The sequence below is a fragment of the Salvelinus namaycush genome, chromosome 4 (genome assembly GCF_016432855.1).
Source record: "Salvelinus namaycush isolate Seneca chromosome 4, SaNama_1.0, whole genome shotgun sequence".
NCBI lineage: Eukaryota > Metazoa > Chordata > Actinopteri > Salmoniformes > Salmonidae > Salvelinus > Salvelinus namaycush.
In genome coordinates, this window is record NC_052310.1 from 1,536,020 (window position 1) to 1,550,691 (window position 14,672).

At 44.0% G+C, this 14,672-nt stretch overlaps 1 protein-coding gene across 1 annotated transcript in view; it reads right to left on the bottom strand.

Annotated features, from left to right (window-relative positions):
• Positions 1-339: 339 nt before the first annotated feature.
• LOC120046051 (spastin-like) overlaps positions 340-14,672 on the bottom strand; it is a 55,759-nt gene continuing 41,426 nt past the window's right edge. Inside the window, exons 7-16 of the mRNA XM_038990968.1 lie at positions 10,611-10,685; positions 9,909-9,980; positions 8,906-8,981; positions 8,071-8,162; positions 5,789-5,868; positions 3,632-3,674; positions 3,423-3,502; positions 2,743-2,813; positions 1,561-1,601; positions 340-916 (exon numbers count right to left, since the gene is read on the bottom strand). Coding sequence (XP_038846896.1) covers positions 791-916; positions 1,561-1,601; positions 2,743-2,813; positions 3,423-3,502; positions 3,632-3,674; positions 5,789-5,868; positions 8,071-8,162; positions 8,906-8,981; positions 9,909-9,980; positions 10,611-10,685 — 756 coding nt within the window. The 3' untranslated portion in view covers positions 340-790. The remainder of the gene's footprint in view (positions 917-1,560; positions 1,602-2,742; positions 2,814-3,422; positions 3,503-3,631; positions 3,675-5,788; positions 5,869-8,070; positions 8,163-8,905; positions 8,982-9,908; positions 9,981-10,610; positions 10,686-14,672) is intronic.

Sequence of the window (14,672 nt, forward strand, 5' to 3'; positions counted from 1 at the left end):
TTTATTTTGTTATTGTGGCACGGCATCAGTGAGATTCAAACCTATAATCTTCTGTTCTCTATCCGTGGAATTAGTCCACTGCATCACCAGGATGGAGCTAGCATGCCATGTTTTATAACTCACACGAAGCTGTTCATTTTATTGTCTATTAAAACAGACCCCATTTCAAATGAAACAAGGACTGATTAAGATCAGCTGTGGACAATTAGTGGGCGCGGCCAACACACCTGAACACACTTAACAAGATAGAGGATAGAGAGAGTTTTGTTGACGCTGAGAACGGTATGTTTTTATAATAACATTCTTAGAACGTTCTGTGAACGTTAAAGTTGTCTTGTGTTTTTTTTATGGAACGTTTTAACGCTCTCAAATTATTATTATTATATTATTTTTTTTACATGAATTTAAATAGGAGGCAATCTGTAGGAAATCTGTAGGAAACGTTTTGTTTAAAGTACTGAAATTCCCACAGAAGAACGTTGTTTCTTAGCATTCTCTGAACTATTTGAGAACATTCCCAACGTCAAACCAGCTGGAGAACGTTCCCAGAACGTTTGAACTTTTAGGAAACCTTCTGGTTAAAGCATTGAAATACCCCCCCCCAAAAATAGTTTGTCAAGTTCCTTAAAATGTGCTGAGAATGTTCCAAAGCCAAGCGACTCCCTGTACCATTCCCAGAAAGTTGTGAAAAGGTTTTAAGGCAAAATAACCATAGGACAACCACGCTCTAAGAAACATATGGTTCTCAGAACGTTATGTGCTAGCTGGGAAATGAGTTAGTTCCATGGTTCTAGAAGGCTGTAGTGTCTCCGTAGTCAGTGTTCCATCGTACATAGAGGTCCAGGGTTGTGGGACTGACACTGGGCTTAATACGCTTCAGAGAATCCTCAAAGTCCTTGCAGCGGATGTTACGCATCTGTAACAAGCATCAGCATACACAGAAATATATTCTCCATTTCATACGCAGAAATATATTCTCCATTTCATACACAGAAATATATTCTCCATTTCATACGCAGAAATATATTCTCCATTTCATACACAGAAATATATTCTCCATTTCATACATAGCAATATATTCTCTATTTCATACACAGAAATATATCCTCCATTTCATACACAGAAATATATCCTCCATTTCATACACAGAAATATATTCTCTATTTCATACACAGAAATATATTCTCCATTTCATACACAGAAATATATTCTCTATTTCATACACAGAAATATATTCTCTATTTCATACACAGAAATATATTCTCTATTTCATACACAGAAATACACTACATAACCAAAAGTATGTGGACAAGGTGGCATCCTATGACGGTGCCACATTAAAAGTTACTGAGCTCTTCAATAAGGCTATTCTACTGCCAATGTTTGTCTATGGAGATTGCATGGCTGTGTGCTCGATTTTATACACCTGTCAGCAATGGGTGTGGCTGAAATAGCTGAATCTACTAATTTGAAGTGGTGTCCACATACTTTTGTATATGTAGTGTATATTCTCCATTCATGTCAGACAGTCTATTGTAGCTTTGAGCTGTTATAACTTACATCACTAGCAGCCATGTTTTTCACTTGCTCTGGTCCAAGTTCTGTGTAAACAGACAAAACAAACATGATCAGACACCAGGCATAAAGACATTGTAGCGACCTTAACCCCACACTTAGCGACCTCGTCAAGGCATAAAGACATTGTAGCGACCTTAACCAAACACTTAGCGACCTCGTCAAGGCATAGAAACATTGTAGCGACCTTAACCCCAACACTTAGCGACCTCGTCAAGGCATAAAGACATTGTAGCGACCTTAACCAAACACTTAGCGACCTCGTCAAGGCATTAAGACATTGTAGCGACCTTAACCAAACACTTAGCGACCTCGTCAAGGCATAAAGACATTGTAGCGACCTTAACCAAACACTTGGCACTTGACGCGATGGCATCAGGGCAGTTGCTGCAGATTGGACGGCGGTACATTCATGCTGCTAACGGCTCGTTCCATCTCATCCCGTTATACTCTATTAGGTTGAGGTGTGGGACTGACCAGGCCACTCAAGTACACTGAATTCACCATCATGTTCCAGGAGGTGTTTTTTTCCCTCTCCTCAAATAGTCCAGTGATGGCGTGCCCACTGGAGCTGCTGCTTCTTGTTTTTAGCTGATAGGAGTGGAACCCTGTGTGGTCGTCCGCTGCAACAGCCAATCCATGACAGGGATCACCGAGTTGTGTGTTCCTGAGTTGCCGTTCTGCCCTCCACTGTTGTACTGCGCTGTTATGTGTCTGTTTGTGGCGCGCCTGTTAGCGTGCACCATTCTTGCCATTCTCCTTTTCACCTCTTTCATCAACGAGCTGTTTCCCCCCCCCCCACAGGACTGCCGTTGACTGGATGTTTTTTTTGTTTGTTTGTCGACACCGTTCTCAGGAATCCCTTAGACGCTGTCGTGCGTGAAAAGCCCAGGAGGGCGGCTGTTTCAGTGATAATGGATCCGTTCTGCTTGGCACCGACCGATCATACCTCGCTCAAAGTCACTAGTTTTGCCCATTCTAACGTTCAGTGGAACAGTAACTGAATGCCTCGATGCCTGTCTGCCTGCTTTATATGGTAGGAGCGATCCGAGGTGTACCTAATAAACTGTCCGGTTAGTGTATATAGGTATAATAGGTACATTGTCTATTGCATATAGCCATAACTTTTGGGCATTGGGACAGGCTGAAAGATAGGCCTTTACTCACCCCTGATTGGTCCAAGCGCAGCATCCTTAGCCAACGACGTAAGATCACTTCCTGAATAGCCCCCCGTCATTCTGAGAAGGTTTATATTTCGGTTAGAGCATGTTTAGGTTGTATAGTTTATGCTTTAGGGAGGGGGGGGGGGGGGTGGCCTAGTGTAACATATTGTGAGAACTTACTTTGCTAGATGGGCTAATTCCTTCTGGTTGAGTGGGTGTCCATGTTGAAAACTTACTTTGCTAGATGGGCTAATTCCTTCTGGTTGAGTGGGTGTCCATGTTGAAAACTTACTTTGCTAGATGGGCTAATTCCTTCTGGTTGAGTGGGTGTCCATGTTGAAAACTTACTTTGCTAGATGGGCTAATTCCTTCTGGTTGAGTGGGTGTCCATGTTGAAAACTTACTTTGCTAGATGGGCTAATTCCTTCTGGTTGAGTGGGTGTCCATGTTGAAAACTTACTTTGCTAGATGGGCTAATTCCTTCTGGTTGAGTGGGTGTCCATGTTGAAAACTTACTTTGCTAGATGGGCTAATTCCTTCTGGTTGAGTGGGTGTCCATGTTGAAAACTTACTTTGCTAGATGGGCTAATTCCTTCTGGTTGAGTGGGTGTCCATGTTGAAAACTTACTTTGCTAGATGGGCTAATTCCTTCTGGTTGAGTGGGTGTCCATGTTGAAAACTTACTTTGCTAGATGGGCTAATTCCTTCTGGTTGAGTGGGTGTCCATGCTTTCCCAGTAGATTCTTCAGCAACTTGAAACGCGTCTATGATGATAGCAAACAACACATAACATTGGTTAACAAAAACCAATCAGAAAATCTACCCAGTAAACCACTGAAGCCATAACAACGTTCAGTGACGGTCACAAGGGGAAACATGCAACATGCATTTACCTCCTCTGTTGGTAAGGCTACATGCACCCTTTTGGCAAATCGCCTGTAAAAGGAAAAACAAAATAACAAATTAAATATTGTCACCAGGGGTTAGAACCGGTTCAGGGAACAGAACCGAAAACAGGACAACAATGACATGAAAAGAATCAGAACTTGGAATGAAAGTGATCTATACTGGTTATGGAACAGAACCGTTATTTTCTCTAGTCGTTTTAGGCTACCTGCCCCTCCCCCTCCGAAGCATAGGCTACAGTAGCCTACTGACGTTACAAGCCTGATTCGGAAATTAGGGAGAGAGAGAGATTTTTTTTATTAGAAAATAATGGATAAACTTTTTCAATGCTAATTAAGGATACTATATTGAACACGTTTCGCGTTGGATTTATTCACAACCCCCCAAAAAAAGATAAGACGTGTTTTGATTTTAATTCCGGTGCCGCTCTGCACACACAAGCTTATTAGCTAGCTACCTCTGGCTTTAACATCAGACCAAATCCAGGAAGTTCAAAAACATTAAAAGTTCCTTCCTTCATAGAAGCTGCTATATCACATGTACAATTCTGTGGGCCTAATTTCAGATAACGCATGTCATAACAACATGCCCAGTGCTACAAACCAACCCCTCTTCTCCTTCACCCTCTCTCCCCACCCGTTTGTCACATCTCGCGCCCTACACTGGTCTGTCCAATGCATTACACTGTACATAGTTAACCCGCTCCATAGCAAGCTGCTCTATCCGCACTGAGTGGTCATTTAATGTTGAGCTAAATGTAAACAACAAAAAAACGATTTCAGAGGTTTTGAAAAAAGAACGATATAAAATGTTACTTATTTTTTAGTTTGAACCGGTTCAGAACTTTATTTTGTGTGCAGAGCGTTATTAACCGGTTCCCGTGTGTTGTAACTTTAATGGGTTACAGAGTTCATGTTTAAGTTAATTCATCGAGCTCTATCTAAAGATATTTGTAATTGTATTAGAATTTGTGTGTTGGAGATTGAGAGAACTACATACATATTTTGTACTGGTTAGTATTGAATTAGGCTTTTGACTGCAAGTTCCAGAATGCCTTGCGACAGGAAGTAGAGAGCGAACGCGCTAGTTAAGTGCAATTGACAGGGGATTATCTTGACTCCTTTGCGCTAGCAACTCATTATTCATTGTTCTGTAGAATCTAAAGTTTGTAAATGTAACGTGCACAAGTATTATTACTAAAAGAAGCTTTCATATCAAACCCGACGTCCTGAGTCATTACTTTGAAGATAGTTATTCTATACCATGCTTTATGTGTGTGTGAGTGTATCATATCCAGTACCTGAGCACAGCTTGGTCTTCCTGTGTGTGTTGTGTTGTGTTGAGTACCTGAGCACAGCTTCGTCTTCCTGTGTGTGTTGTGTTCAGTACCTGAGCACAGCTTCGTCTTCCTGTGTGTGTTGTGTTGTGTTGAGTACCTGAGCACAGCTTCGTCTTCCTGTGTGTGTTGTGTTCAGTACCTGAGCACAGCTTCGTCTTCCTGTGTGTGTTGTGTTGTGTTCAGTACCTGAGCACAGGTTCGTCTTCCTGTTTGTGTTGTGTTCAGTACCTGAGCACAGCTTCGTCTTCCTGTGTGTGTTGTGTTCAGTACCTGAGCACAGCTTCGTCTTCCTGTGTGTTGTGTTCAGTACCTGAGCACAGCTTCCTCTTCCTGTGTGTGTTGTGTTGTGTTCAGTACCTGAGCACAGCTTCGTCTTTCTGTGTGTGTTGTGTTGAGTACCTGAGCACAGCTTCGTCTTCCTGTGTGTGTTGTGTTGTGTTCAGTACCTGAGCACAGCTTCGTCTTCCTGTGTGTGTTGTGTTGTGTTGAGTACCTGAGCACAGCTTCGTCTTTCTGTGTGTGTTGTGTTCAGTACCTGAGCACAGCTTCGTCTTCCTGTGTGTGTTGTGTTGTGTTGAGTACCTGAGCACAGCTTCGTCTTCCTGTGTGTGTTGTGTTGTGTTGAGTACCTGAGCACAGCTTCGTCTTCCTGTGTGTGTTGTGTTCAGTACCTGAGCACAGCTTCGTCTTCCTGTGTGTTGTGTTCAGTACCTGAGCACAACTTCGTCTTCCTGTTTGTGTTGTGTTGTGTTCAGTACCTGAGCACAGCTTCGTCTTCCTGTTTGTGTTGTGTTGTGTTCAGTACCTGAGCACAGCTTCGTCCAGCTCCTGTGGTCTATTTGTAGCGCCCATCACCAGAACCCTCTCTGCCCCTTCTGACTGCACCTGCAACCATCCAGGAGACTAGTGTTGTTGAAGGAAACCTACACCAGACATACAAAAGTATGTGGACACCACTTCAAATTAGTGGATTCAGCCATTTCAGCCACACCCATTGCTGACAGGTGTATAAAATTGTGCACACAGCCATGCAATCTCCATAGACAAACATTGGCAGTAGAATGGCCTTACTGAAGAGCTCAGTGACCTTCAACGTGGCACCGTCATAGGATGCCACCTTTCCAACAAGTCAGTCCGTTAAATTTCTGCCTTGCTAGAGCTTCCCTGGTTAACTCTGAAGTGGAAACATTGTGAAGTGGAAACGTCTAGGATCAACAACGGCTCAGCCGTGAAGTGGTAGGCCACATAAGCTCACAGAACGGGACCGCCGGGTGCTGAAGCGCATAAAAATCGTGTGTCCTCGGTTGCAACACTCACTACCGAGTTCAAAACTGACTCTGGAAGCAACGTCAGCACAAGAACTGTTCGTCGGGAGCTTCTTGAAATGGGTTTCCATGGCCGAGCAGCCGCAAACGAGCATAAGATCACCATGAGCAATGCCAAGCGTCGGTTGGAGTGGTGTAAACGCGTTCTCTGGAGTGATGAATCACGCTTCACCTTCTGGTATTCCGACAGACGAATCTGGGTTTGGCGGATGCCAGGAGAACACTACCTGCCCCAATCCATAGTGCCAACTGTAAAGTTTCGTGGAGGAGGAATAATGGTATGGGGCTGTTTTTCATGGTTCGGGCCCCTTAGTTCCAGTGAAGGGAAATCTTAACGCTACAGCATACAATGACATTCTAGATGATTCTGTGCTTCTAACTTTGTGGCAACAGTTTGGGGAAGGCCCTTTCCTGTTTCAGCATGACATTGCCCCCGTGCAACAAAGCGAGGTCCATACAGAAATGGTTTGTCGTGATCGGTGTGGAAGAACTTGACTGGCCTGCACAGAGCCCTGACCTCAACCCCATCGAACAACTTTTGGGATGAATTGGAACGCCGACTGCGAGCCAGGCCTAATCACCCAACATCAGTACCGACCTCACTAATGCTTGTGGCTGAATGGAAGCAAGTCCCCGCAGCAATGTTCCAACATCTAGTGGAAAGCCTTCCCAGAAGAGTGGAGGCTGTTATAGCAGCAATGTTCCAACATCTAGTGGAAAGCCTTCCCAGAAGAGTGGAGGCTGTTATAGCAGCAATGTTCCAACATCTAGTGGAAAGCCTTCCCAGAAGAGTGGAGGCTGTTATAGCAGCAATGTTCCAACATCTAGTGGAAAGCCTTCCCAGAAGAGTGGAGGCTGTTATAGCAGCAATGTTCCAACATCTAGTGGAAAGCCTTCCCAGAAGAGTGGAGGCTGTTATAGCAGCAATGTTCCAACATCTAGTGGAAAGCCTTCCCAGAAGAGTGGAGGCTGTTATAGCAGCAATGTTCCAACATCTAGTGGAAAGCCTTCCCAGAAGAGTGGAGGCTGTTATAGCAGCAATGTTCCAACATCTAGTGGAAAGCCTTCCCAGAAGAGTGGAGGCTGTTATAGCAGCAATGTTCCAGCATCTAGTGGAAAGCCTTCCCAGAAGAGTGGAGGCTGTTATAGCAGCAATGTTCCAACATCTAGTGGAAAGCCTTCCCAGAAGAGTGGAGGCTGTTATAGCAGCAATGTTCCAACATCTAGTGGAAAGCCTTCCCAGAAGAGTGGAGGCTGTTATAGCAGCAATGTTCCAACATCTAGTGGAAAGCCTTCCCAGAAGAGTGGAGGCTGTTATAGCAGCAATGTTCCAACATCTAGTGGAAAGCCTTCCCAGAAGAGTGGAGGCTGTTATAGCAGCAATGTTCCAACATCTAGTGGAAAGCCTTCCCAGAAGAGTGGAGGCTGTTATAGCAGCAATGTTCCATCATCTAGTGGAAAGCCTTCCCAGAAGAGTGGCGGCTGTTATAGCAGCAATGTTCCATCATCTAGCGGAAAGCCTTCCCAGAAGAGTGGAGGCTGTTATAGCAGCAAAGGGGGGACCATCTCCATATTAACGCCCATGATTTTGGAATGAGATGTTCGATGAGCAGGTGTCCACATACTTTTGGTCATAAGGTATTTTGTAGCTCATTAAAACCCATACACGAAACATTCATAAAACAGTACATAGGAATTGCAACTGCCGTTGATAATTGCAGCGCGAGTAACATTACCGTGACATAACTAAAATGGTCGTTACCCCATCAAACTGTATGAGAAACTCCGTTTTTAACCGGCGGCTGGCATCGTGTTCTCCCTCCCTTCTCTCACAGAGCAGGCTGTCGATCTCATCTGGGAGGACGGCAAACAGACAGGAACCACAGCGAGCGTCACCACAACGTCAATGAATAGCTACTGCCTGTACAGTCTCTCAGAAACAAACAAACATAAAACATTTTTATTAAAGCTGTAAAATGTCACTTTTTTGGACGACCTGACCAAATTCACATAGAAATGTGAAATATAGATCTGTCGTTCTCATTGAAATCAAGTCTAAGAAGCAGTAGATCTGTTCTATGTGCCCTATTTCTATGCTTCTCGTTCTTAAGTTTAGTTTTTGCATCTTTTACTTTCGGTTTTGTACACCAGCGACAAACAGCTGAAAATACAATATTTTTGGTTATAGAAAAGCACTTTCGATGGTACAATGACTGTCTACACTATACTTAGTTGTTTAGTCACATAAACTGAAATTAGGCGAACTATTAGAATATTAGCAACCAGGAAATTGAGGAGCGATTTCTGCATCTTTAACTAGTCCAATTCAACCCTCACTATGTAAAGCGCTTCGAGGACCTCAAGATGTAGAAAGTCGCTATAAAAATCCAATCCATTAGTAAACTAATGAACGGTCAGTTTTTTTGGACAGACTAAAAGCCGAGTCCTAGACTAAAAAAAAGAATAACCAATGGAAAATGTCAAGTTAAAATATCACTGTTGGACGTTAGATCACTGTTGGACTTCAGACCACTGTTGGACCATGTTGAGTATTCTGTATGGGTAAAAATACATTCAATATAATCACTCAAACCAACCAATGAAGATGATGGCTGGCTGCAGTTCTCTGGCCACAGCAAACAGAGCTCTGACCAGCTTCTCTCCCTCTCCCACCTGGAAAAGAGAGGTACGGGTCAAAGGTCACTCAAGTACAACTACTGGTACAAACACTTTACACTGGAACATAAAAGGTCAACTTTATAAAGTGGTTTTAAAACTATCTTATTGATAGTTTAACTGATCACTCAGCTAACACGAATGTTAATACACTAGGTAGGACATCTCTACCTGGACACTGGTCTACAGTAGTCCACTACCCTGGTCTACAGTAGTCCACTACCCTATAGACCCTGGTCTACAGTAGTCTACTACCCTGGTCTACAGTAGTCCACTACCCTATAGACCCTGGTCTACAGTAGTCCACTACCCTGGTCTACAGTAGTCCACTACCCTATAGACCCTGGTCTACAGTAGTCCACTACCCTGGTCTACAGTAGTCCACTACCCTATAAACCCTGGTCTACAGTAGTCCACTACCCTATAGACCCTGGTCAACAGTAGTCCACTACCCTGGTCTACAGTAGTCCACTACCCTATAGACCCTGGTCTACAGTAGTCTACTACCCTGGTCTACAGTAGTCCACTACCCTATAGACCCTGGTCTACAGTAGTCCACTACCCTGGTCTACAGTAGTCCACTACCCTATAGACCCTGGTCTACAGTAGTCCACTACCCTGGTCTACAGTAGTCCACTACCCTATAAACCCTGGTCTACAGTAGTCCACTACCCTATAGACCCTGGTCAACAGTAGTCCACTACCCTGGTCTACAGTAGTCCACTACCCTGGTCTACAGTAGTCCACTACCCTGGTCTACAGTAGTCCACTACCCTGGTCTACAGTAGTCCACTACCCTGGTCTACAGTAGTCCACTACCCTGGTCTACAGTAGTCCACTACCCTGGTCTACAGTAGTCCACTACCTAGAGAATAGGGTGCCATTTTGGGCACAGTAAATGACAACAGTCTTCAGACTCCTCACCCATTTAGAAGTCAGACTGGAAGCACTGATGTTAAAGAAGGTGGCGTGGGACTCCATGGCAACTGCTTTGGCCTGGGTAGAGGGACAACAGAGATCATTATCATGAGAAAGAGGACTCCATTTCTACTGCTTTGGCCTGGGTAGAGGGACAACAGAGACATTTATTATCATGAGAAAGAGGACTCAATTTCTACTGCTTTGACCTGGGTAGAGGGACAACAGAGATCATTATCATGAGAAAGAGGACTCCATTTCTACTGCTTTGGCCTGGGTAGAGGGACAACAGAGACATTTATTATCATGAGAAAGAGGACTCAATTTCTATTGCTTTGGCCTGGGTAGAGGGACAACAGAGATCATTATCATGAGAAAGAGCACTTCATTTCTACTGCTTTGGTCTGGGTAGAGGGACAACAGAGATCATTATCATGAGAAAGAGGACTCCATTTCTACTGCTTTGGCCTGGGTAGAGGGACAACATAGATCATTATCATGAGAAAGAGGACTCCATTTCTACTGCTTTGGCCTGGGTAGAGGGACAACATAGATCATTATCATGAGAAAGAGGACTCCATTTCTACTGCTTTGGCCTGGGTAGAGGGACAACAGAGACATTTATTATCATGAGAAAGAGGCATAATGTCTTCAACATGCAGTCAACACCATGTGATGTCATTTGATGGTCACAAACGTTTGACTCACCAGCATGGTCTTTCCGTTGCCTGGGGGGCCGAAGAGGAGCAGACCTCGTGCCGGGGATCTGAGACCAGTGAACAGCTAGAGGGGAACAACAACATTATAGACTGGGGTAGAGACAGCACAACACCATAGACTGGACTAGAGACAACACCACCATAGACTGGACTAGAGACAACACCACCATAGACTGGACTAGAGACAGCACAACACCATAGACTGGACTAGAGACAGCACAACACCATAGACTGGACTAGAGACAGCACAACACCATAGACTGGGGTAGAGATAACACAACACCATAGACTGGACTAGAGACAGCACCACCACCATATACTGGGGTAGAGACAGCACCACCACCATAGACTGGGGTAGAGACAGCACCACCATCGACTGGACTAGAGACAGCACAACACCATAGACTGGGGTAGAGACAGCACCACCATCGACTGGACTAGAGACAGCACAACCATCGACTGGACTAGAGACAGCACAACACCATAGACTGACTGGACTAGAGACAGCACAACACCATAGACTGACTGGACTAGAGACAGCACAACACCATAGACTGGACTAGAGACAGCAACACCATAGACTGGACTAGAGACAGCACAACATCATAGACTGACTGGACTAGAGACAGCACAACACCATAGACTGGACTAGAGACAGCACCACCATAGACTGGACTAGAGACAGCACTATAGACTGGACTAGAGACAGCACTATAGACTGGACTAGAGACAGCACAACACCATAGACTGGACTAGAGACAGCACAACACCATAGACTGGACTAGAGACAGCACAACACCATAGACTGGACTAGAGACAGCACAACACCATAGACTGGACTAGAGACAGCACAACACCATAGACTGGACTAGAGACAGCACAACACCAAAGACTGGACTAGAGACAGCACAACACCAAAGACTGGACTAGAGACAGCACCACACCATAGACTGGACTAGAGACAGCACCACCATAGACTGGACTAGAGACAGCACTATAGACTGGACTAGAGACAGCACTATAGACTGGACTAGAGACAGCACAACACCATAGACTGGACTAGAGACAGCACAACACCATAGACTGGACTAGAGACAGCACAACACCATAGACTGGACTAGAGACAGCACAACACCATAGACTGGACTAGAGACAGCACAACACCATAGACTGGACTAGAGACAGCACCACACCATAGACTGGACTAGAGACAGCACAACACCATAGACTGGACTAGAGACAGCACAACACCATAGACTAGACTAGAGACAGCACCACCATAGACTGGACTAGAGACAGCACTATAGATTGGACTAGAGACAACAACAGACTGGACTAGAGACAACACTATAGACTGGACTAGAGACAACACTATAGACAGGACTAGAGACAACACTATAGACAGGACTATAGACAGGACTAGAGACAACACTATAGACAGGACTAGAGACAACACTATAGACAGGACTAGAGACAACACTATAGACTGGACTAGAGACAACACTATAGACTGGACTAGAGACAACACTATAGACTGGACTATAGACAACACTATAGACTGGACTATAGACAACACTATAGACTGGACTATAGACAACACTATAGACTGGACTAGAGACAACACTATAGATTGGACTAGAGACAACAACAGACTGGACTAGAGACAACAACAGACTGGACTAGAGACAACACTATAGACTGGACTAGAGACAACACTATAGACAGGACTAGAGACAACACTATAGACAGGACTAGAGACAACACTAGAGACAGGACTATAGACAGGACTAGAGACAACACTATAGACAGGACTAGAGACAACACTATAGACAGGACTAGAGACAACACTATAGACAGGACTAGAGACAACACTATAGACTGGACTAGAGACAACACTATAGACTGGACTATAGACAACACTATAGACTGGACTATAGACAACACTATAGACTGGACTAGAGACAACACTATAGACTGGACTAGAGACAACACTATAGACTGGACTAGAGACAACACTATAGACTGGACTAGAGACAACACTATAGACAACACTATAGACTGGACTAGAGACAACACTATAGACTGGACTAGAGACAACACTATAGACTGGACTAGAGACAACACTATAGACTGGACTAGAGACAACACAACACTATAGACAGGACTAGAGACAACACAACACTATAGACAGGACTAGAGACAACACTATAGACTGGACTAGAGACAACACTATAGACTGGACTAGAGACAACACTATAGACAGGACTAGAGACAACACTATAGACAGGACTAGAGACAACACTATAGACAGGACTAGAGACAACACTATAGACAGGACTAGAGACAACACTATAGACAGGACTAGAGACAACACTATAGACAGGACTAGAGACAACACTATAGACTGGACTAGAGACAACACTATAGACAGGACTAGAGACAACACTATAGACTGGACTAGAGACAACACTATAGACTGGACTAGAGACAACACTATAGACAGGACTAGAGACAACACTATAGACTGGGGTAGAGACAACACTATAGACTGGGGTAGAGACAACACTATAGACAGGACTAGAGACAACACTATAGACTGGACTAGAGACAACACTATAGACTGGACTAGAGACAACACTATAGACTGGACTAGAGACAACACTATAGACAGGACTAGAGACAACACTATAGACAGGACTAGAGACAACACTATAGACAACACTATAGACTGGGGTAGAGACAACACTATAGACAGGACTAGAGACAACACTATAGACTGGACTAGAGACAACACTATAGACTGGACTAGAGACAACACTATAGACTGGACTAGAGACAACACTATAGACTGGACTAGAGACAACACTATAGACTGGGGTAGAGACAACACTATAGACTGGGGTAGAGACAACACTATAGACTGGGGTAGAGACAACACTATAGACAGGACTAGAGACAACACTATAGACTGGACTAGAGACAACACTATAGACAGGACTAGAGACAACACTATAGACTGGACTAGAGACAACACTATAGACAGGACTAGAGACAACACTATAGACTGGACTAGAGACAACACTATAGACAGGACTAGAGACAACACTATAGACTGGACTAGAGACAACACTATAGACTGGACTAGAGACAACACTATAGACAGGACTAGAGACAACACTATAGACAGGACTAGAGACAACACTATAGACTGGACTAGAGACAACACTATAGACTGGACTAGAGACAACACTATAGACAACACTATAGACTGGGGTAGAGACAACACTATAGACTGGACTAGAGACAACACTATAGACAACACTATAGACTGAACTAGAGACAACACTATAGACAGGACTAGAGACAACACTATAGACAGGACTAGAGACAACACTATAGACAGGACTAGAGACAACACTATAGACAGGACTAGAGACAACACTATAGACTGGACTAGAGACAACACTATAGACTGGACTAGAGACAACACTATAGACAGGACTAGAGACAACACTATAGACAACACTATAGACTGGGGTAGAGACAACACTATAGACAGGACTAGAGACAACACTATGGACTGGACTAGAGACAACACTATAGACAGGACTAGAGACAACACTATAGACAGGACTAGAGACAACACTATAGACAGGACTAGAGACAACACTATAGACTGGACTAGAGACAACAACAGACAGGACTAGAGACAACACTATAGACAGGACTAGAGACAACACTATAGACAGGACTAGAGACAACACTATAGACAGGACTAGAGACAACACTATAGACAGGACTAGAGACAACACTATAGACTGGACTAGAGACAACACTATAGACTGGACTAGAGACAACACTATAGACTGGACTAGAGACAACACTATAGACAGGACTAGAGACAACACTATAGACAGGACTAGAGACAACACTATAGACTGGACTAGAGACAACACTATAGACTGGACTAGAGACAACACTATAGACAGGACTAGAGACAACACTATAGACAGGACTAGAGACAACACTATAGACAGGACTAGAGACAACA